The sequence below is a fragment of the Amphiura filiformis genome, chromosome 9, assembly GCF_039555335.1.
Source record: "Amphiura filiformis chromosome 9, Afil_fr2py, whole genome shotgun sequence".
NCBI lineage: Eukaryota > Metazoa > Echinodermata > Ophiuroidea > Amphilepidida > Amphiuridae > Amphiura > Amphiura filiformis.
Window position 1 is genome coordinate 29304277 of NC_092636.1, and position 25445 is coordinate 29329721.

A 25445-nucleotide genomic window follows, 5' to 3' on the forward strand; every position below is an offset into this window, starting at 1 on the left:
ACCATTGAATTATATTATATATATCGGGATCTGAGCAATTTCATGGTTTCTTGTATTTTCATCTGTAAACAACTACACCTTAAAGCCTATGAGTCAAATATATTTGTGTGAGCTTTTAGTAATAAGTAACTTTTTAGCAAGTTTAGAACTGTCAAGCTTTCGTCAGGAGTAGCTCTGACCTCTTCAGGACAAAGTACCCATGCCTACGGATGGCTCTGTAAAAGAGCTGCTCACTGTAGACTGACCCTTGTGAACAGTGAATGTAAGAGTTTTTGGTGGCTTTGAAAAGACTCATTCACTGAAGACTGCCTTGTCAACAGAGAAAGGTAAACAGGCGATGGCTCTGAAAAGAGCTGTTCACTGAAGATTGACCTGTGTCAACAGAGAATATTAACACACAGACCTCGCTTATCTGCTAAAGTAAAAATATTTGGTGGCTTTGAAAATAGCTATTCATAGCCCCTTGTCAACAGAGAACAAGCAGCCCTTGCCTATCTGCTGATGCATTGCAGAGAGTTTGCAAGAAAGAAGGTTGCTGTGTACCGCCTTGTGTGATTATTAAATAAATATTCTGCCCGTTGAGGTCAGTGATCATACAGACTGATGTCAGATGATCATTTGAGTTTGAAATTAACCACGCAAATAAAAAACCTGAAAAAGACAAAGGTCTATGGAGACAAATTGATGAGATACATGCTCTTAAAACTCTAATTTGAATACCCAACATGTTGACTCGAAATAACTCACACAAACACAGGAAATTCACATTGATCACTTTTTTTTTTTCTTAGTACTTATACTTGCATGATGGAGTGTCAACACACCCTTGATCACACAAACTCACAGAGAATTCACATTAATTGTCCTTATTTTGGTGAAAATGTTGTGAAAAATTTGATAAATTGGGGACAAGTGATCTCCAGATGATATAGAAATATGTTGAAAATAAATTGCTTATTTCCTAGTAAATGTTTATAAAGTTCTTTTAATACAAAATTGTGAGAAAATTTGCGCAAATATTAATACTAATTTGGTCATAAGGTAAATTTTGGTGTTTATTAAAGGTTTTTTATAATGAATAGTTTTGTTGAAATGCACACAAAAATGTGTGGAGTTTCACTGTTTGGAGGTCACCCTGAATATATGCATGACCACCCAAAATTAGTAGGTTTCAACATGGTGCCAGGGCCATGTGCCCCCTTGCCCGTAGCTTTGCCCCTGGATAGGGGTGGGGTACAGTGTTGTAGTGTATGTTTGGGGTATGAGGGGGGATTGGGTTTGGGTGGGGTAGCATGTGGTGGGGTTAGAGGAGATTGAACAGTAGGGGTGTGGTGGGTAGAGTGTGGTGGAAGGGTAATAGTAGGTGTAAAGCTGGGAATGGAGGATGTAAAGGGTGTTGGAATTAAGAATAGGGTACACTCTTAGAAAAAAAGGGTTCTTGGCTGTCCTGTATGTAGAACCCTCTTTGTAGAACCATTAAGGTTCAACATGTACAGGACAGCTCAAGAACCATTTTAGGCTCTACTTAGAACAGTTTTTTCTAAGAGTGTAGGGGTAAGGTAAGGGGTTTAGATTGGGCACAGGTATTGGTGATTGGTGTTGGGAGTAGGTTTGGTGCAGGTAGAAGTGGGGTTGGGTAAGGAAGTATTGAGTCAGTAAATCAGTGAATCTGTAAAACTTGATTTCATTTGCTTTTGTGTTTGCCAAAGGTCGCCCACTCACTCTGACCATGTACCTGTCCATGACCAGCTGAACCCTGAAGACCAATACATAGACACTGCTCTACGCCAGTCACACATTGACCCTCAACTCTTACTGTCCAATGAACGTACAACATTTGGCTCAATGGCATTGGCTGAAATAGGTGTGCAGCACCAACTGCAAACTGGTCAGCACAGGCTATTGGCTGAGGAGGACACTCGGGACAATTTACAGCCAATGGAACGGCTTGATACAATGAGTACACGGCACCAGCCACATAGTCAGCAGCGTCTATTGGCTGATGAAGATAGTATGGAGGACTCGCAGCCAATGACAGGATTTGACACAACTGGTGCCAACCGCCTCTTGGCTGATGAGAGTAGCATTAGGGGATTTGCGCCTATGCAGAGGTTTGAAGCAACAGCTATTGATGATGGGGAGGTTTCAGCTGATAATTCTTTGGCATTCTTGGAGGAAACAAGACACAGATTTCGACAACTAGAAAAAGAGGCCGAGGTATGTCATTGTGGTTTGTGGTTATATGTGATATGATCAAGGGGAATGAGTCACATGTCGACCCTGTCCAAAATGAGTTTGACACATGTTTCTAAAGAGGACATTTAGAGCTTTGTGAAACTGAAAACCCCATGTTGATACGGCATTTCTTTGCAAAGTTACATCAATTTATTAATCGCTGAAAACAATATAAAACAAAAGAATTTTAACACTTTCTTTGCCAATATCTCAAAATCAATATTAGCGACATCCGACTCATTTCCCTTGATCGTGTCACATATTATCGTTGCAATTACTACATTACAGGTCATAGGCATTAGAATTAATTGTTCAATTCCATGAAGTTTACTGCTGTCGCAAAGCATATGGGTACAACTGGCAGTTTTGTTGACATTGAGATAATCATGTAGGCCAGGTAACATAAAACACATAAATTATGCCTCACATAAAATGTTCTTATTACTGGGTGTTTTGATGTACATTTTTATGGAGGCATAGCACAGTTTTTAGCAATTTTATCTCAATAATCAGTATTTCAGTTATGCCCTTTGTCTTAGCAGACAGATAATAATCCACACTGTTTAATATGCTATATCACAGGGTGAACAATTAAAGGATACCCTCACACCAAACCGGAGTTAAATAATGCTTAAAAACAATTATACTTTGATCAGCTCATAATAGACCAGACTCACTGTGAAAGAAATGAATTGATATAGAATGTATGACACAGTTGGTATATTAAGGTATGGGGTATGAGCGTTTGGACAGTATTTATTGTGGGACATTAGAGCACATCAGACATATCAAATTGCATTCTGAATACGAAGAATGTCCTTCTGATATCAAATAATTCTGATTTTTGAAATTAGCATGATATAATACACATTTTGATATTTAACAGTACTCGAAGTAAACTTTATAAATCTGATGATTTATACTTAAAGTGTATGTATGTAGGTGGGATGAAAAGCCGACGATCAATTGAAAATTCTGACCTTTCGTATTGAAGATATGGATTTTTTTTTCCCCAAAACACCATAAAAAATTAGGTCTTTTTGGGAAAAAAATCCATATCTTCAATATGAAAGGTCAAAATTTTCAATTGATCATCGACTTTTCCTCCCAGCTACATACACTTTAAGAATATGTCATTAGATTTATAAAATTTACTTTGAGGACTGTTATATATCAAAAATGTGAAAAATATCAAATTTTAATAATTTGTTATATATAATATTTTTATTATATCGTGAATTTCAAAAAATGAAAATTATTTGATATCAGAAAGACATTCTTCTTATTCAGAATGCAATACGATATGTCTGATGTGCTCTCATGTCCCACAAAAAATACTGTCGAAACGCTCAAAACGCTCATTCCAGATCCCTTAACCGATCTGTCCTGACCCGTAAATTTTTAAAATTTTTAAAAATCCAATCCACTGTCGGTCCAAATTAGGCCAGAGTATTTGGGTTGACCCACAGGGCACTAAGAGGGACTTTGGCTGTTGGCCACTATTTTCAGTTATTGCCAACACTGGCATAAATTATTGTGTAGAGTTGCTGCATAATTATGCTGTAATCAAGAATAAGTGCACCAACCACAATGTATATGCACAACACAGCCATCAATTACTTATTATAAGAAATCTTGCTGTACAAAGAAAAAGGCCAAATAGTGTTGTAAGATCTTGTAGGCACATGTTTTCCTCAACATACTTCAAATACATGATAGAGGATTTATAATTATATGTAGTAGGATACAAATTTAATTTTGAATAAAGTTAGTGAATATACTTTTATTTTCTTCTATTTTGTTCAGAATCTGGAGCAGACATATCAGAATTTCCAGTATCGTGTAACCAATCCAGAAGCCATTCACTCATCACCTCCAGGGCCACCTAGGATTCCCACCTATCAAGCACAGGGTGGGCACCCCCGTGATAGGTTACACTTTGCCACCCCACTTCAATCAAGACAAACAGGTTTGTAGATACTGTACATTTAAAAAAGTTCAGTTTTGTACTGAATCTAGCTTGGTTGAAAATTAACTGCTTTTAAAATATTTACAGATCGTTTTTAGGTCTTCCAAAGGAAAAGACCATATGGCATCACAAGTTGCGTGTCCGTCCGTCCAGTGTGTATGTGTGTGTCCGTCATTGCCCGTTAACAATTATGTAAGGCATTTTGCTTTTGGGTCTCATATCATATGAACAGTTCAAATCCTCTTGCAGCAAAACTTGGGTCATAGCTGCACTATATGGAAACCCCCATCTATTGGTGGTGTTCAAGGTCACATACTGATGTCAAATGTCATTTGAGATCATTTATAATTGGCTGAAAATGAAAAAAGGGGTTTTACAAAATGCCAAAATATGTTTCACATGAATATTTACTATGTGTAGTGTTCACTAGCCATATCTTCAGACGACTTATCTGGGACCGTATTGTATGAGAATTGACTCCTATGGACTGAGATGTAACTTTTAAATTGGCTTCTTTTTTTACATAATTAAACAAAACACAATGATGTGTGATGCTATAAGTTGTTCCAGATGTGTAAAACAAATAAGGCTACACAATACACATACCATTTTACATTTCGTAAAAAATATGTTTTCCATTTATTTCAAAAAGTGTTTGGGGATCCTACTTGAAGTGCACATTATACACAAATCTTGGACATATGAAAATTTAACACATAAACCTTTTTTTTTTACCATAAAATAAAAGCTTCATTTATTTGCTATCAACTAAAAAGATTGATGACATCCTATATTTATTAGGGAAGGAGGGGTTAAATGCTGATTTCATTTCCGCTATGCTCATCACATTGATCAATATTATTTTGCCCCAATTCGGTGGTTCTGCTACAGATGGTAAGGGCGGAGGTCATCTATGACATAAAATGTTTACAGGACGTCATCACTTTTGAGTATCCTTCAGATTTCACACCACCAAATAGAATTATATGGTTGTGCGCCCTTAATTTCACTTCTCAGAAAAACCCATGCATTCTCAATTTAAGCATTAAAATGAGCAGAAATTTGCATAATTTTAGCCAAATTTGGATTGGTCATGATTATAGTAATATTAATTCCTGCAAGCTAGTGTACCACAGATGGGAGAGATCGAATAACTTTTAATGATTTTAAGCAGCCTTTTCTTTACAGAAACACTGGCAGGGTTTTGCCTGAAAAATAGGAAATTCCCAGACATTGTAGACTTTGAGGGCCAGTCGTAAAAAATAATGACGGTCAACCTTTATTTTTTTCCCAGCCAGAGGGATCAGGCAAAGGCTGATTTCAACCATCATAGCTGTCGCTTAAAACTGAGTCGCTCCTGTGAAGAAAAAATGATGTTTTCTTAAGGCAAATTTAGCACATATCTCTATGGGACTCTGATTTGGTGGTGTGAGATCTGAAGGCAATAGACCAAATTAGCTTGTTGTTGGTTTTTTTTCAATCAAGCATTGCTTGGTCAATCCTGATTTTTTATGAAATGTCAGTTAATGAGCTGTTATTAATTGTTATAACATTTATTCTTTGTATGTACCGGTAATGAATTATCTAGTATAATTTTACCATTACTTTTGATTAATTAATTGATTGTTCATTATATAGCGAGCATCAAAGCAGCATCAACGGTGGATCAAACAAATTTGGTTCTTATTATATAATGGTTTAGGAATCATTAATCTTAAAACATTTAATTCTGCTGCCGAAATTTAATTTGACTGTGCCTTTACATTTACCTTTCCATACAACTTGTTGAATGTTTCATGCCATATGACATGGGCAAATTGATCAAATAAGCCTTTGTCTGTCTTTTTTTTTCTGAACCATATTTCATTTTCATCATACATGTATATTAAGATGTTACAAAAAGGTAACGATATAAGTTGCATATAAATCCAAAGCAGAGTGTTTTTGCTATTTTGTTAAGTTTGTTAATTTTGGTAAGTCTGCAAAGTCAATAATTATAGGGATGTTACATGTATATTGATTGCCCTCTGCATGGACCAAACCTCAGTCTGGCGATGGTCTTCATAGTGCACTGCCAAGCTCCAACTTCACGGGAAGTCGCTGATCACCCATAATGGAGGACATGTAGGATATATCCATATATAGAAGATGCATATGCATCTATTCATGTTTGCATATACCGTAACCACTCGGGTATAAGCCCACCCCCCTAGATGGCAGATTTCACTTCAAAAATGGGGGTGGGCTTATAACCGGGGAAGGGCTGGTGCTTGAATTTAAAAATAAGAACAATCACCCCCCATTTGTATATGCCCAATGTACCAGTAATTTCTATCATCTATGTAAATTTCTTAAAATTATAAGTGTGGAATGTTAATTATCAACTGATATTTTTTTTATTTGTTCTTAAATATGAGAGCAAAGCATTGATTTGATTTAAGAACTTTGTTAAGAACTATGTAAATTTCTTAAAATTATAAGTGTAGAATATGTTAATTATCAACTGATTTTTTTTTTTTTATTTGTTCTTAAATGTGAGAGAAAAGCATTGATTTGATTTAAGAACTTAGCCAAAATTTAGTACTGGGCTTATAGCCGAGTGCACCCTTGTTCCCAGAATGTTTTGAAAAATAGGGGGTGGGCTTATACCCGGGTGGTTACGGTATTAGTAGACAGTGCAATTCTATGACCGTACTTACTGTATTAAACACCCCGCACGTTTCATTTTAGAAAAGGGAGATGTTTATTAGAAGTGAATTTTCAACGAAAACACTCTCAAAACTTCCAGAATTTGTGAAATACCACCACCTGTTTGAAATTTAACATGATTCTGCCCATACAGAAAATACATGTACTGTATATGCAATTAGATCTGTAAATGCATGTTTATGCAAGAATGCGATTTATTTAGTTCAATTTATAAACATTCTACTATAATGTGGTGATGAATTGGGTGGAAATATAAGTTTGAATAGGATTTATCAATGCAATTTCACGATCATGACATACCAGTTTTAAGCTTATGATGCATACATGCTATAAGGGGATGAATATATCTGCATTTCAATCACTTTTCTTTGAAAAAAGATGGGGCGTTTGAAAATAGAAAAAGCATTTAATAGAGTTATGTTCGGTATCTGAGCTTTATTATACAGTTTGCAATAGCAAATATATAGTAGCACATACTTGGTCAGATATCCTTAAACTGTTCAACTCATGTTCAGTAAAGGAGGAATCCAGAAAAGGTGCTAAATTTGTTATTGCCGCTATATACTGTACGTGTACCGTTAGGATAACTACGTAACCACACCCGATTGCCTTTGACAAGCTTCAGCGCAACGGTATGTGATGACTGCTGAAAATCATCCCTAGAATCGCGAACAAATGCGGCGGCAATCTGTGTACCATCTCTCACCAGTTCAATCCATGGCTGGTGACTGGCTTCATTACTTGAAATGGTGTATGAAAATACGTAGACTCCTGGGTATTGACACGTGAACTTGTTACTTTCTGTGTCAAAATCATTGCCAAGGTTTAATTCTACTGTGTTGAATGGTAGCGTTTGGCCTCCAGCTACAGTTTGAGGACCTATATTTGTGACTGTAAAAGCCGATTTTCTTGGTTCTGATGGGTCGGTACCCATCTCGCCCTTCTGGCCTTTATCGCCATTTCGTCCGGGTACACCGTTGTTGCCTGGGGAGCCGTTGTTGCCATTTTCGCCGGGAATGCCTACAGGGCCTTGGCAGCAGGCATTACACTCTCCTGATCCTCCTCCTGGTGGTTTTGATTTTCCCCCGTGATGTGCTGGTTTTGGTCTCCTCGCTATGACACTCAACTGGAGGCTAGACACAATTAGGATCAGGGATGCGATGGCTGGTAGAGATGTGTACATGTTGCTTCTGTGATTGGAGATGAAAAGGAAAAACCATTTTAGATCCTTGCACATACATGTACAACTTAAAATTTCACAAAAAGTAACTAATTCACTCTGATTAGGCCAGGAAAAATAATAATGGTTGGTGTTCTTTTTTCTTCTTTTTTTATACAGTAAAACAAAAACAAAACTTTTTTCCAGATTAGGGTTGGTCAGATGAAGAAAATGAAACACTTATTTATTTATGTTATGACCATGATGACAATACATTTGGGTTCAATTTTTAAACTGAAATAGCTCAGTTAAGTAGATTTAAAACAGGTCAACAACACTCGTTTTTTTAAACCAAATATTTCATTCTCCGTCGCCAGCAGTGTAATATGCTGTTGGTCTACTGACTGATGATTCTGTGGTGTTAATGTCCTTTTTGTCATTTGGGATGGTGTTTCTAATAGAGAATCATACATGTATATTCTGGAAAGTTTTTGGCCCATTTCTTTTTAATCAGTCATCCAACAGTATTACACTTTTTTTCCTTTTTTTTACTCTTTTTTTTCCTTTCTTGTCTTTCTCTCTTTTAGCGCTTTGCTTACTTTTGTAAAAGGTGCTTTATAAATCGCATTGTTTATGTTTACACTGGGCAATTCCATAAACTAGTAAACTGTCAAAATATTCAAAATGGTTTATTGCAAATCAGGTATCAGTTGAAACAGATAATTTTGCACATCATACTTTCGAGAAATGATGAGCAAGTTACCATGGAAACAAGCTTATCATCGAAAAGTTTTTGAAAATGCTAAAACACACTACCAAACTTACAAGTCTGATAAGATGCAGATAGTTGTGATTCATAACATAAGTATCGCTTGTACACTTTTTTCCCAATTTGCAGGAGACACGCCTGACCCCTTAGGGTGTAGCAAAAAAAAAAAATTTTAAGTGCTACGATCGACTTGGAACTTGGAGAATTTTACTAGGGTACATACTACTATTGTGCTGAAATATCAATAAAATCTAAATTTTGGAGCATGTTTCACCTTGGCAGTAAACTTTCACAAAATCCCTACTTACTTGGGCTGTATTCTGTCGGTCCGTGTCACGTCACTTCCGGTTGATGATGTTCGAGTGAAAACAAGTCCCTGATTCGATTTTTGTTGATGATTTCTGTCATTGGTGTAATGTAAATTTCGATCGCAAATAGTCAGTGGAATCAAACAACCGCTTCTAAGTCTTCAGAGTGAAAGAAACTTACTTGATTTACCGTTTATATACTGACAAACTTAAAATTAAATTCCATGGTCGAAAGTGTCGCTTTTTCCGAAATTGAATGTCACTCCAGCAACATCGCTATGTAGCCTCCTTCACAGCCGGTTTCTGTTGTTCACAACAAACCGTGAGCCACATGCAGTTTGGGCCCGAGACTAGAGATAGCCCGGATGTCCGACCGACAGAATAATTCTATAAAGAATCAGTAGGAACAACTTGGATAAAATAGGCATTCAGGTGACATCATACTATCATAACCAATAAACACTTTGGGTACTTTGTTTGGCCCCTCCAAAACAACACCAGGTAAAAGTAGTCTCAACATGTTGTTGTTCCGTACAGTAAGTAAATATCTATGATTATTAGTGTTGCTAATATAAATTAAAGGGTAGGGGTGGTATTATGGAGCATTACCCCGGTTTCACTCTGTCAACTTTCAGAGTTTGGGTATTTTTTTGCATGGATATGAACTGCAAAAGCACAAAAAGTAAATTTTAGGGCGGTGGTTATCCAGCAAACACAAATGTTTTTCAAATGCTTATTCAAAATGTTTTAATAATATTCAAATGTTGGGTTACAGATCATGAATACATTCAACAAAACATTTTTTCAACAGTTGAATCTGAGACGAATATATACCTTTAGGTATATTCGTCTCAGAGTTGGATAATGTTTCAAATGTTAGAATATTTTATGTCACGATTTTTCAAACCATTTTATAGTTATACCCTTTGTAACCCGGCATGCACATGCATGAGTTTGCTGGCTTTTCAAGGCCATGTGACCTTTTGACCTCTTGTCAAGACATGACTGCCTGAAAATCATAATATTTGTGGTAATACTGCAGCTCAAATGTATACAACAAATTGTAAAACTTGACTGAGTACTGGGAAAATATGCTCCATAATACCCCTACCCCTTATTTTGCAACTTGAATACCATCAATATTTAACTACACACACCTGTCTAATAGCAGCAAATAATGGTAATTGAGACTACAGCACATGCTATCTGGTGATCTTCTAGATGGTCCAAACTAAAGGTTTCAATGTGTTTAATTATGGAAAATATTGGCTGAGATCTGCAGCTTAATGCCTTCTTTTCCCAGGTTGTTCCTACTGCTTTCTCTACAATAGAGTTTATACAATAAAAAATAGCAAAGAAGTATGGATTTTGTGAAAGTCTACTTCCTGAAAGAAATATGCTCGGATTTTACTGATATTTCAGCACGCTAGTAGTTATCTAGTAAAATTCTCCGAGACTTCCAAAATGATCTGAGAAAAGTGTTTTTTGGCCACGCCCTACTGTACACATACGTCCAACCCCTAACAGATTCTCTAATAACTAATTATAGATGATAAGAATGATGGTTTAATGTGATAAAAAGACCAATGATTGGTGATGTTGCCCAAAGATGTCTGTGGTGAATGTCCCAGCACTTCTATGAGCACATACATGTATATTGTAGAAAAGTACATGTTTGAATATGAAAAATTTGACTTTTCTTTCATATTGAAGATTTACATGAAGTTTCATAAAAGACCTAACAATGTTAGGTCTTTTATGAAACTTAATGTATCATACGAAAAGTCAAAATTGTTCTTATGATGGTCAGCTTTTCCTCCCAGCTGCATACACTTTATATCATTAGATTTATAAAGGACTGTTATGTCAAAATTTTCAGTTGTTAATAGTTTAATTTTGTTATAAAATTTGTATTTTATCATGAGGTTCAAAAAATCTGAATTATTTGATATCAGAATTGGTACATGTCTGATGTGCTCTTAGGTCCCACAAAAATACTGTACAAAGGTGACCATTGCCATTTTTTGTCATTTTGATGCACATCAACGCATTGTATGTAGTTGCTAATTTGCAATTTTAAATTGTTTGACCATCTTTTAAAAGTACATATCCTCAACATTAAAACATTCTGATTATGCACTGATATGAAGACAAAAAATGACAATCAAATAGGCCTACCCCCTTTGCTAGCATTGGGTTGAACCCATTTTGTCCAAAAAGCAAATCATGTAATGAATGGCTACTAGTATTTGAAATTAAATATTAATATAAATTAAACTTAGTAGAATAATTTGGAATACTGGACAGTAGTATAAATAAAGCAAACTAGAAACTTAAATTCTTAAATCTAAATTTGTATGCATTGCAATTTTATTAAAATCGGAGGCAGAAACTTGAGTTTGAATTACAACAAAAAAATGTTTTTTATATTTATTACTCTTCTTTACTCATATTAAAAGCTTTCTAACAAAATCACAGTTTTTATCAAATTGGAATCACAGTATCCTTTTGAGCAAATATACAGCTTATTTTAGCCAATGTAAACATATCATGGAGTCCTCAGATAAAATATTTTCCGAACATATTGAACTAATACCTCCGCTCTTTGGCACTTCATGATATTGGCAAGAAAAGTGCAAATGTTTGTCGTTTTCCAGCACTTTTTAAACAAGCTGTGCAGGTGCAAGTTGATAGCATATATAGCCAGAACTTTTTTTTAGAGGGGGGGGGCAACAGGCAACTTTCAAGGGAAGTTTACAAAAATTGTCAAAAATAGGCCGCTAAATGCTAGCTGATTTCATTTCTCCTATGCTCAATGTTATTTCAGTTCCGTTACAGATGGGAAGGGAGGGGGTCAGCAATGACTCAAAATGTTTACAGGAAGTCATCGCTTTTGGGTATCCTTCAGGCTATAATAGAATAATAATAATAATAATAATAATATTTATTTCTTATATAGCGCAATTACATCAAAAGAACTCAAGGCGCTTTACAAAACATGAAATTAAAAGCACATACATTTGTAAAAATATGAGAACAATATTTGAATTTACAATTTTAAAACATAGAACCAAATTAGTTTGTTTTTGTTTTTAGATCGAGGATAGATGCTTTGTCGATCCTTATTATTTATGAAATATCGATTGATTAGCTGTTATTAATTGTTTTAACATTAAAATCTTTATTTGTAATGAATTGTCTAATATAATTTTACCATTACTTTTGATTAATTAGTTGATTGTTCATTAATAATAAGCATTGAAGCAGCAAAGATCGAACAAATTTGGCTCTGGTGCTTAATTATAATCACCTTCTTATAAAATGGTTTTAAAATCATTAATCATAAAGCTTATATTTCTAATTCCACTGCCAAAATTTAATTTGACTGTGCCTTTACCTTTGCATCCAACTTGTTGAATGTTTCATGGCATATAACATGGCCAAATTGATCAAGTAAGCCTTTGTCTTTTTTTTTATCAGAACCATATTTCATTTTCATCATATGTGACCATCCAGCACAACTGAGCCCTGAAGTCGCCAATCATCATTTTTGAGATATTCAACCAAAATATTCTGCTTGAAATTAGCTTTAAAATGATGTATATCATGTCTATAGTACTTGACATTTAAGTAGTGAAAATCAATAAAACAGTCAATAAATCCTTTGTTTCCTATTGTTTATTGTTAAGTTCACTGAGCATATCTCAATAGTGGCACTGGCGACATCCGGTCTCAGTTGTGCTGGATGGTCACATAGTGATTAAGATGTTACAAAAAGTCTACAAAGTCAATAATTGTGGATTATAAATAAATCCAGGGATGTTATATTGATCGCCTTCTGCATGGACCTAACCTCAGTCCGGCGATAGTCTTCATAATGCGCTGCCAAACTCGAACTTCACGGGAAGTCAATGATCACCCATATGGATATGCAAATATAGAGGATGCATGTATCTACATTGTATTCATGTTTGCACAAATGTGACACGATCTGGTCCATGGGGGCCAAAGGCGGCAAATTTGAAACTGAGATAAAGGTAAAAATATGGAGTAAAAAAACAATAAAATACATAAGAAAATAGACATCAAAAACTTCATAACTTTAGAACCAATTATGCTAGACCGTTGGTGTTTTCAGTAAATGATAGCCTATTGTATGTATAATGTAATAATTACAGTAACTTAATTTTCAAAATGTCTCCTTTGGCCCCATGGACCAGATCGTGTCACATATGTGACATGATCAAGGGGAATGAGTCGGATGTCGCTAATATTGATTTTGAGATATTAGAAAAGAAAGTGTTAAAATTCTTTTGTTTTATATTGTTTTCAGCAATTGATAAATTGACGTAACTTCGCAAAGAAAAAGAAACGTTTTATCAACATGGGGTTTTCAGTTTCTGAAAGCTCTAAATGTCCTTTTTAGAAACATGCGTAAAACTCGTTTTTGACCAGGGTCGACATGTGACTCATTCCCCTTAATCATGTCACATAATTATTTTTGAAATGTGTAGCAATTTTATGCCATAGACTTATACAGTGAAGTGTGTAAAGGTAGCAAAAATCAAGTAGTGAAAGCTGATAATGCTATGCATACAAAATGTCTTATGTCCAACGCGGTACAGTTTGCAATAGCAAATATATATAGTAGGATATACTACATGACTATAGGCCAGATATCCTTAAACTTTTCACTCATGTTCAATAAAGGAGGAATCCAGAAAAGGTGCTAAATTTGTTATGGCCGCTATATACTGTACGTGTACCGCTAGGATAACTCTGTAGCCACACCCGATTGCCTTTCTGCAGCTTCAGCACAACGGTATTTGATGACTGCTGAAAATCATCCACAGAATCACGAACAAATGCGGCGCAAATCTGTGTACCATCTCTGACCAATTCAATCCATGGCTGGTGACTGGCTTCATTACCTGCAATGGTGTATGAAAATCGTAGACTCCTGGGTATTGACATGTGAACTTGTTACTTTCCGTGTCAAAATCATTGCCAAGGTTTAATTCTACTGTGTTAAATGGTAGCACTTGGCCTCCAGCTACAGTTTGAGGACCTATATTTGTGACTGTAAAAGCCGATTTTCTTGGTTCTGATGGGTCGGCACCCATCTCGCCCTTCTGGCCTTTATCGCCATTTCGGCCGGGTACGCCGTTGTTGCCTGGGGAGCCGTTGTTGCCATTTTCGCCGGGAATGCCTACAGGGCCTTGGCAGCAGGCATTACACTCTCCTGATCCTCCTCCTGGTGGTGGTTTTGGTTTTTTCTTTGCTATGACACTCAACTGGAGACTAGACACAATAAGGAGCAGGGATGCGATGGCTGATAGAGATGTGTACATGTTGTGACTGGAGATGAAAAGGAAAAACCATTTTAGATCCTTGCACATGCTAATAAACATGTCACTAAAAGTAACTAATTCCCAAAAAAATTGTTTGTCCATAAATCCCTTCCAAGGGGTAGGGTCGTTTGGTCAAATTGTTTTTATCATTATATTTTGGTGGGGTTGTTTTGTTTTTGTTTGTTTTTTAAAGACAATATGAGCCACAACATGTTTATTTTATTTCAGTAGCCCAAATAGGTGTGAATTGGAATATTTCTTTACTGTGTACCACTTCTTTCATGTTTTTAAAACAGTTTAGAAGTGTAAAGAAACTGAGAAACTTTTTAGGATGTCAAACATTTTGAAGAAAAAAAAAACAACTATTTGTATTCTTATAGACAGTAAAACAAAAACAAAACTCTTTTCCAGATTGGGATTGGTCGGATGAGGACAATCAAACAACTTTTTTTTATTATTAACCTTATGACAATACATGTACATTTTGATTCAGTTTTTGGCCCCCACACATCTGTGGGACTTATATGTTAATGTCCAAATGGTTGTCTGTCTGTGTGGCTGGATGTTGGCTGGCTGCATGTCTGTCCGGGCGGAAGCAAATATCATAATCCACTCTGCAGCTCAAATGCAATAACCGATCAACTTCATTATTATGTTTTCAGGGTTATTAGGAGTTAAGAAAACCTAATAATGATAATATTGGATGGCTTATTTCGCATGATACCATAACATATCGGATTCATCATACAAATATCGAACTCGCCGTTGGCTCGTCCGATATTTTTATGACTCATCCGATATGTTATGGTATCATGCTCAGCCATCCAATATTATATCAAACTTGGTATGGTGATCGGATATGGTGGTATAATGTGCTGTATATAGTTTTGTGTCATGTTATTTGCATATTTATGATTATTAATGGGCTTATTTGCATATTTTGCCTACATTCTCATTATCCACTCTGCAGCTTAAACTGATGGTGATGTAAGACTAGAGCTACATCATCTGCAAACCTCAGGTCGGTCCATTCTCTGTCAATGTTAATGCCTCTTTCTTCTAAATCTAGTTGTTTGAAAATTTGTTCCATGGCAGCTGTGAATATTTTGGGAAAGATTGTGTCCCCTAGCTTGCCGTACTCCCCTCTGTATTGTAGCTGCAGCATTTGTGTAAATTATGTCTTCTACAATGTATATAGATCTTAAGGCCAGAGTAATGGAAGGCACATATTCTTCCGCACCCAAATTTGAGATTTCTTGATATTTATCAAACCTAAGATGTATTCTTTCATTTGAAACTGATCAAATACAACTTGCTAATATTTATTGTCCTATGGACGCAATAAGTAGATCAAACACAACTATTGCCGGAGCTGGATCTTTACCATCCGAATCTTTTATTTCCTTTCATTTACCCAGTTGATCAAGTGTCAACTGTGTTCTTCATACTTAATTTAATATCACATACATTTTTGTATCACCTCAGACAGCTATATCATCTGAGGTTCTTACATGTATATTACTTCAGATGTATCAGACAGCTACAACATCTGATACCTGTCCCATTCTCCAAACAGCATAATTTGGCTAGGACTTAAACAATTACTCATTTAATATCACCTCAGACGGCTGTATTATCTGAGAGTATACACAGTTGACAGGAAATCAACTGTCTATATTATCTAATACTTTTAATATCACTTCAGACAGCTATATCATCTGAGCTTTATGTATCAGACAGCAATCATATATGTATCCAGACAGCAATATCATCTGATACCTTTTACGCAATCAGACAGCTATATCATCTGATGCCATTTACGGTCCTGAAGTGAGACGACCCACTTCAAATCCCAAACAGCATAATTTGGCTTGGACCTAATCATCACTCCTCTCCGAATTAGGACAACCCCATTCAATTTCCAAACAGCCTAATTTGGAATTGACATTAAATATTAAGTATGTGAAAACATTCCCAATGACTTGCTCAAATGCAGCAATGTATCTCCATTTTGATTCATATATTGGACAAAATGGTAAAAAGCAAAAGAAACAATGCCATTTAATATCATATTTTTCATAAAGGGAGTGGTGGGTGGGTTTTAAAATTTTCCTGACCTCTTCGGATGGTATCAAAACAGCTTATGAATTTTCCCGGCAATATTTTCTGAGAAAACAGCCACACTCCAGAACCGCTGCCTATGATTGGCTACTGGCACGCGACTCGACACAAGGCATGGATGCACAACGGTGTCGGCCTGATGTCACAACACGCATGGCTCCACCTTTTATTGATCTACAGGACAATGAAACCCTTTTCAACAAAACCCAGGGCTTATTACGCCAATGACAATTTTGGTTTTGATTGAAGTTTGCTCAATCAAAACCCGACTAGTATTTTTGCTTGATTTATTTCACTCTTTTCAACTCTAAAAAGTCACATGGCTCAAGACAGCTTAGTAAATTGGCGGAAATAATGAGTCAGAAATGCTGGGATGCGATTGATTCTGCTACGATCCATGTGACGCGCGCAACTCTGCACGTATGTCCATTGTCCAACGCAGTCAAGTCGCATTCGGTATGTTGTTAACGTCAGCAAATGTGGTGTAAACAAAACAAAATTTTACAGTCAAAATGCCACTTATATTTTTTAATTATTTTGACTTTTGGTGCACTAAAAGCAGACATAGATTCATTAGTGCAAAAAGACCATTAGACCATGCACCAGATAGAGCTTTTACAAGCGTGAAAGTCTTACCATTTTAAAATATAAGGACGTTTTGTGTATAACTTTAAATTTTTTTTACTAAAACATTGATTTCTCAGAGTTCACTTTTGACAATATTGCACAATTTTTGTGACAAGATAACTCGAAAAATATGCAAACAAAATCTGACAGAAAATGTTGTCACCCAAGATAGAAAATACAATGTACAGCTTTTTAACTGCCAAAATCATAAAATTCAGACAATGTTACACTAGAAATGTCTCAATCCAAGATTGTCAATGTTCATTTTCACCCTACATGTAAATATTTTTTACACACTTTTGTCTGCTAAACTGTAGTCAAGCCTCAAAACCTTGTCTTATCAAAATTTCAAAATGATCCAATCATTGCAAATAAGGTATCAGTTGAAAGGTGTAACATATGTGACCCACTCCAATAAAACCTGGAACAAGTCACCAGACATGTTTTTGAGTTATAGCTTCTAAAGATGACATTCCCATAAAAATATTCAAATTTTGAAATTCTTAATTTCATGGTATTTGACTGTGTAAAGTCCTTGAAAGTACTTTAATATTAAAAAGAGGTTTATTTAATCATTAATGAACAGTTAAACAGTTAGTATATAATCCCTATTCAATCTTGTGTAAAACTAATTGGCCCATTTCTCAGAATAGTAATTAGCAGACTTGTAGTCGAGTCACTGAAAGTCGAGTCCGAGTCGAGTCGAGTCATTGAGGTCTCGAGTCGAGTCGAGTCATGAAGCCCTTCGAGTCCGAGTCGAGTCGAGTCATTTGAAGTTGTGAGTCGAGTCAAGTCGAGTCAGGCCATTCTGTCGAGTCGAGTCAGATATATGTTGTCGAGTCATTTCGAGTCACTAAAAAGTGTGTGTTTGGGGGGATTCCTGATTTGCTTAATGTACAATACAAATTTGCTAAAATAAGAGAATTTGAAAGTTCTGCATTATTTTATAGCAACTTGATGATAAAATGCTAGAATCAAAGGGGGTCACTGGGTAGCCGACCCTAAAAATAAAAGAGATCATCGGGTACGACTTAAAAAAGATGTCATCAGGTATATTTGACTATAATGAATGGAACCCACACTTACTTCTAAAGTTGAGTGCCCCGCCTCCCTTCTGAGTCCATGTCAAAAAATGGAAGCTATGGCTTTTATCAAAGAATTGTAAGAATTTGGAATCAATCCCATAATATACATGTACACTACCACAATGTAGGACTATGCAGAGTTTCAAGGAAAATAACACCTTTTTGTCACACAATGCCCCCCCCCCCTCAACTCACACCACCCCACACAGTTGACACTTCACAGACTCACCTCAACAGCCATACACGATTATACTCTTCAAAGACTCAACCCAACCACCATTACAATAATTTAATAAACCTGAATACACCCCTACACAGGTACATTTCTCAAAAACTACATGTATTTACATGGATCAGGCAGCAGACTTATGTGGAGGTGTTGGTGTGTGTGGCACATTAGGGACATGACATATGTAACTCAAAGATGCACACAGCATACATGTACATGAAGGGCAATGTATTCAATGGGAGGGGGGTATAATCAAAAATATAATAATGATATGAGTAATATGATAATACAAATGATAATAATAATCATAATAATAGAAAATTACCATTCAGAAATCTGAAGAAGAAAATGTGTTGCATTGTTTTCCCAGTTTACCATTTTATTTACCGGTATGTAAATAGGCCTATTCAGCTTTACTTTTTACCTAATTTATTAAAGCCGGCCTGAAAATTTGGATTAATGTGTTGAAAACTACACTTGAATACAAAACAGTTAGGGGTGGGGCCATATCCCCCCAATTTTATCAGTCAGTCTGAGGGGTGGGGATTATGCTGTTACCAAACAAAAGTTCAAGCATGTGGCACATGTTTTGTAGCTTACATGTGATATTTAATTCTAAATATTTTTTTTTTTTCAAAATTGAACAAATGTGCACCGAGTTAACACACACACCCCAACACAATTATCTCGGTCGGGGTTGTTCCATCTAGTGCACTTACCCATTTCTCACACTGTCAAAGGGGACGCGCTCACAACATCCCAAATGGATTGTACAGGACCTTTCAGTTCCAGTCAATTTTCTCGCATAAAAATCACAAAACACCAATGTGCGTTTCCTTTTGTAATTTTTTGGGAGCGTATTCCTGATAATAAATCAAACTTTTGAATTGTTTCACAAAGAGGTATATTTATTATATGACATGGCTGGTGATCATTTCCCCCATGCACCATGGCCCCATTGAGTACAACGGTAAGTGTCCCCTTCGTGTCTGAGGCCCGGGGGGGTTCTCAACTTTGGTTTTGGTAGGGACGTGCCGCTGAGATTTTGGAAGTGGACCCATAAATATACCAATTTTTCAAGAAATTTGGACCCATTGATATAAAAAAAGTTAAAATTTTTTGCCAAAATTAACCAAAATTTTCTTAGTTTTTACAAATTTTCCTAAAATTTTGGGAAAATTTTGAAAATTTTGGCTATATTAAGGCAAAATTGGGCTGTTTTCCGAAAAAATTGAGAAAATTTTGAAAAAAGGACCCATTCATATACCAAAATAGGCTTTGAAAAAGGGGTCATTGATATACCAGAAGGCCGAAAATGTTACCCATGTTTGCGGCACGTCCCGTATGGTCATTTGTACTGAGTACCCCCGGTCTGAGGGCAAAGATGGAACAGCTGGGTTTGGTGCTAGACTACTATACAATACACCAAGTATGCAGGGATGTGAGAGAGGCTGGGTATCATAAAGATGCTGATAGATAGTAAGCCCACTTTGTGAAATATAAGAATCACAATACAGTATACACTGAGATGTGTGGAACAAAACATGCAGGTATTATTAGAAATAATTTATATATTTTCGAGTCATTTTTAAAATGTCGATTCAGCCACAGTGACTCGAGTCACAAGCCTCGAGTCATCGAGTCGAGTCATCAAATGTCGAATCGAGTCATCAACCCTCGAGTCGAGTCGTCGAGTCGCCTTGGCTCGAGTCGAGTCATCGAGTCACCAAAACTCGAGTCGAGTCACTACAAGTCTGGTAATTAGCAGTTTTTGTCTCGCCTGAACTATGTTCAGGATGGGACTTAGTAATCACTATTTCTGTCTGTCCGGGTGTGTGTGTGTATGTGACAATTTGGTTAAAGTTTTGATTAAATGCTCTCAGATTAACAGTTCAAATCCTATTGCAAGAAAACTTGGGCCATAGGTGAAGTATGAAGTTCTTTATGCAGTTGTGTCACATGATTTCAAGGTCATTTCAAAGGTCACCATATAGGTCATTTGAGGTCAAATGTTTTCTTTAAATTTGGATTAAGTTGCTCTCAGGCTATGTATTTCGCCATGCTTGATGTATCAAGCTGCAATTTTGAACAGTGATAGGGGCAAGTGTGTCGAGCTGCTCAGTGATGGGGGAAAGTGCTGGAGGGCAGGATGGACAGTACGGGGGTGGGGAGGAAGGGGATAAGGCAGAAGATAACAAGCAAAATACCCTGTGAAAAAATATCTGGAGATCCGTATGGGGTACAGTGACGTAACTTGGTGGGGAGTAGCACGACCAGAGGTTCTCGACCTGATTAGATTTTTAGGTCATTTTGGGGTCATCCGGTGTCATCTGAGGTTAAATTACTAAAAACTGTCATATGGGCATGAAACTTGGTGGGTACAGTCAACATTTAGAGCCAAATTTTTGAAAGGTCATTTCGGGGTCATCCAAGGTCACCCAGGGGTCATCTGAGGTCAAATTTCTAAAAACTGTTGTATGGGCTTGAAACTTGCTGGGTACATTCAATATTTAGAGTCAAATTTGTGGAAGGTCATTTCGGGGTCGTCCAAGGTCACCCAGGGGTCATCTGAGGTCAAATTAGTAACTGGCATATGGGCATGAAACTTGGTGGGTATAGTCAACATTTAGAGCCAAATTTTTGGTAAGTCATTTCAGGGTCATCCGAGGTCTCCCAGGGGTCATCTGAGGTCAAATTACTAAAAACTGTTGTATGGGCATGAAACTTGATGGGTACAGTCAACATTTAGAGCCAAATTTTCGGAAGGTCATTTCAAGGTCATCCATGGTCACCCAGGGGTCATCTGAGGTCAAATTACTGAAAAATGTTGCATGGGCATGAAACTTTGTGGGTACAGTCAACATTTAGAGCCAAATTTTTGGAAGGTCATTTCGGCGTCACCTTGGGTTGTTGCAGGTTCATTTACTTCTACCAAATGTAATTGCAATTCTCGCTATTCGCAATAAGGGCGCCGCCAGCGGTTTGCGATGTAATTGTGATGTATCATGGGAAAATTGTGATGTATCATGGGAAAAGGTTGACATCCAAGTCCGCGCAATACGAATATTACCATGCTATTACATAGGAACACGTGACAATGTTTTTTAGTTTGTCAATATAACGGTATTACACGCAAATCGATAGAGAAAAAATTTATTGTGCACATTTCAAATCACATTATTAAGTATTATTGAGTATCGATTCGCGTGTAACACCTTTATTTTGACAAACTAAAAAATATTGTCACGTGTTCCTATGTAATAGCATGGTAATATTCGATTAATGGACTTGATGTCGACCTTTTCCCATGATACATCACGATTATATCGCAAAACCGCTGGCGGCGCCTTTATTGCGAATAGCGAGAATTTAAGCAGGCGGTCGGGAAAGCAGGCAAGACTCGTGGTTCGAGAACCGCCTTGTTAAAATTGAAGGCAAAAACTTGAGTTTAAATTTTAAAAAGCAATGTTTTCTATATATTGAAACTGTTTACACAAAAACTTTCAAATGTGGCATCTAACAAAATTGCAGTTTTTATTCAATTGGAATCGCAGTATCCTTTTGAGCGAGTATATATTTTAGCCAATGTAAACATGGGGTCATCAGATACAATATTTTCAACATACTGAACTAATACCTCCACTATTTGGCATTTCACAATATGTCAGTAATGGAAAGAAAAATGCAAATGCTCGTTATTTTTCGGCACTTTAGATTTGGACAAATTGGCAACGTAAACGATACATCAATCTCTTACCCAAGATATACTCCACTTGATTGTTCCTTTCATGCAGATTTGGGTTCAGGGTAAATAGAAGAGGGTGGAAGAGCATTACAAGGTGGAAAGAGGGGGACAAGACTTCTCACAGGGACTATTCATGTTAGCCACTGCTTTATTATCTGCATTAAGGGAAGGGGTATGAGCGTTTGGACAGTATTTATTGTGGGACATTAGAGCACATCAGACATATCGAATTGCATTCTGAATACGAAGAATGTCCTTCTGATATCAAATAATTTTGATTTTTGAAATTGCAATGTAATACACATTTTATGGCAAATCATTAAAATTGATATTTTTGATATTTAACAGTACTCGAAGTAAACTTTATAAATCTGATGATTTATACTTAAAGTGTATGTAGGTGGGATGAAAAGCCGACGATCAATTGAAAATTTTGACCTTTCGTATTGAAGATATGGATTTTTTTTTTTTTTTTTTCCAAAACAAATTAGGTCTTTTTGGGAAAAAATCCATATCTTCAATATGAAAGGTCAAAATTTTCAATTGATCGTCGGCTTTTTCTCCCACCTACGTACACATACACTTTAAGAATATATCATTAGATTTATAAAATTTACTTTGAGGACTGTTATATATCAAAAATTTGAAAAATTTTAATAATTTGTCATAAAATTTGTATTAAATCATGAATTTCAAAAAATGAAAATTATTTGATATCAGAAAGACATGCTTAGTATTCAGAATGCAATTCGACACGTCTGAGGTGCTCTCATGTCCCACAAAAAATACTGTCGAAACGCCTATAAACGCTCATTCTAGATCCCTTAAGGGCCATCCATAATTTTTGCCATTTTTGATTACGCAAAAAGCGTGAATAACCTTTTACCCCCCTTGAATTATGCACAAATAAAATGGCGAAAAATTTCCCATGCGTACTACTGATAAATAGATATCCAAATACTCTGTACTGGTGTTTATGAAGTTCTAAACAAGTTAAGAACAGTTCTAAACTTGTCCAACGGTGAACCCGCTAAAAACCCACTAATAATTATGATAAGGTAGATTTGTTAAATCCTGGATAAATGTTTTTACAGATTGTTTTGAAAAATGTTGAGAAATGTCCTTTCTTAAACCATATTTTCATGAAAATAAGAGCCATCAATATATCAAAATGCAGCCCGAATCTAAACTACTATGACTGAAAATGCACCTCAAATTAGTTGCACATCCTAGTCTTACATTTCTACCTCTCGGTATCACATCAAAAGGGGGGGATATTATTGGTATAATGTTCTTGCAATTTAACTTTGGGCTTCATGTCTTTTCGCCAAACAGTGACAATCTACATACATTTAACAGTTTCATGACGGACGTTAATAGCAATTGATCATCCTCCAGGATAGGAAACATGCTTTATGTAGGCCTATTCTGGTATGAAATAGATTAAGCAAGTATGACCGCTGTGCAAAATAGACTCAAAATTAAATACTAAAGAGAAAATTGCTGTTGGCATTCCGTATTATAAAAATGTTACGTTGTAACAAATTGAAACAGTTTACCCCTCCCCCTCTTACGCACGCTTTGTGCATAACTTAAAATGGCGAAAATTATGGACGGCCCCTAAATGTATCAAGCATTTCAATGAATTAAAAACATTTACATAGCCTATCAAACTGCTCATCGTTAGCATAGCTAGGACTTTTTCAGAGGGGAAGTCAAAGCGGGAAAATTTGACAAAAATTGCAAAAAGGCCTAAAAATCTCAAATATCAGGAGAGCCAACATTCCATGGGTTCAAGAGGGGGCAAGACCTTTTGGGTGGGGCTATCCTTTTCCCCTTGACTACGCCACTGGATGGCATAAAAAAGACAAGTAGAGTACAAGTATAGGATTTTGATTTTAATTTTATAATATCACTATCAGTAAGTTAAAATATCATTTTAGTGTAGGCCTACTAAAATTGTTTTGACCTGAAAGCATGATCTTCAAATATGTTATCCAGGTTTCCCTTATCATTAAAATTACATTTCTATACCTTTTGTTCTGGATCGATGAAAATCCCAGTTTTAAAATAACTACATGACACTCTATGCTCATACAAGCCAATACATTAAAGGGGCATTTTGTGATCCACAGCCTCATCCCCCACTTTTCCCAAAAAAGTTGAGATTTTTACACCACTGGATACCTCTGGCTACATAATGTTTATGTACCAAATATTTCTTGCAGATTAATTAGTTTAGCAAAAATATCGCTAAATTTGAATTTCGTTCTGGTGCACCAGAACGAAATTACAACACATTGTCTATGGAGCAGTGTAATACACTTAATCGTGCATAACTCACAACCGCAAACTCGGAATCAACTGAAATTTTGGAATTAAGCTTTTTTCGTGGATATCTACTGAAAAATGTCATAAAAAGAGGATGCTAGGATCACAAAATCCTCCTTTAACACATGAATGGCATTTTTGATAGGCAAGTACTCCTGATTCTAGAAAAATACAGCAATAATTTTTTGGAATTAAAAAAATATTATCTTGTTTTGCCAAATGATACATAGCTAATTCCTAATATTGTAGTTCTAAGTGGCAATAAAAGTCAAATGATGACTATTTTACAATTTAAGTCTTAGCATTCAAAATTCTGAGTATAGGTTATGAGTTTGCCCAATATTTTAATATTGATGTTATTTTTGATAATTGGTTATAAGAAAGATTAGAAAATGTGTTTCCAAAAATAAGAATGAGAGAAGTTATAATTTTGTCCGACAGCGTTAACCATCGCATATTTGCGCAACATCAAGAATGTGCATTGGACCTTGTGCAAAACAATGCGCGCTGGACGGCTAGCAGTACACTTAATTTGTAAAAGGAAATCTGAATAACAGAATAGTCTTTGTGCCTGGAAGTCTTTGGATTAGATTGTCACAGCATACAAAAAAATGACCTAAAAATGCATGTTTTTAGCTCTTAAAGGCTCATAAATATTGACCAACTACTACAATTTGACTTTCATTGCCAGTTATGACTAACTAAAGGTTTAGGATTTAGCTGTGGTCCCTAAGGTTTTTTGCTATTGGAAGGGAAAGAAGAAACAAAAAACAGGCATGAGAATTTTCCTGCTTTTGCAGGATTTCC

The 25445-nt window shown here is 36.1% G+C and overlaps 1 protein-coding gene across 1 annotated transcript in view; it reads left to right on the forward strand.

Annotated features, from left to right (window-relative positions):
- LOC140160421 (uncharacterized) overlaps positions 1 to 25445 on the forward strand; it is a 71325-nt gene that overhangs the window by 20249 nt on the left and 25631 nt on the right. Inside the window, exons 17-18 of the mRNA XM_072183656.1 lie at positions 1710 to 2217; positions 4042 to 4204. Of these exons, the coding sequence (XP_072039757.1) occupies positions 1710 to 2217; positions 4042 to 4204 (671 nt within the window). The remainder of the gene's footprint in view (positions 1 to 1709; positions 2218 to 4041; positions 4205 to 25445) is intronic.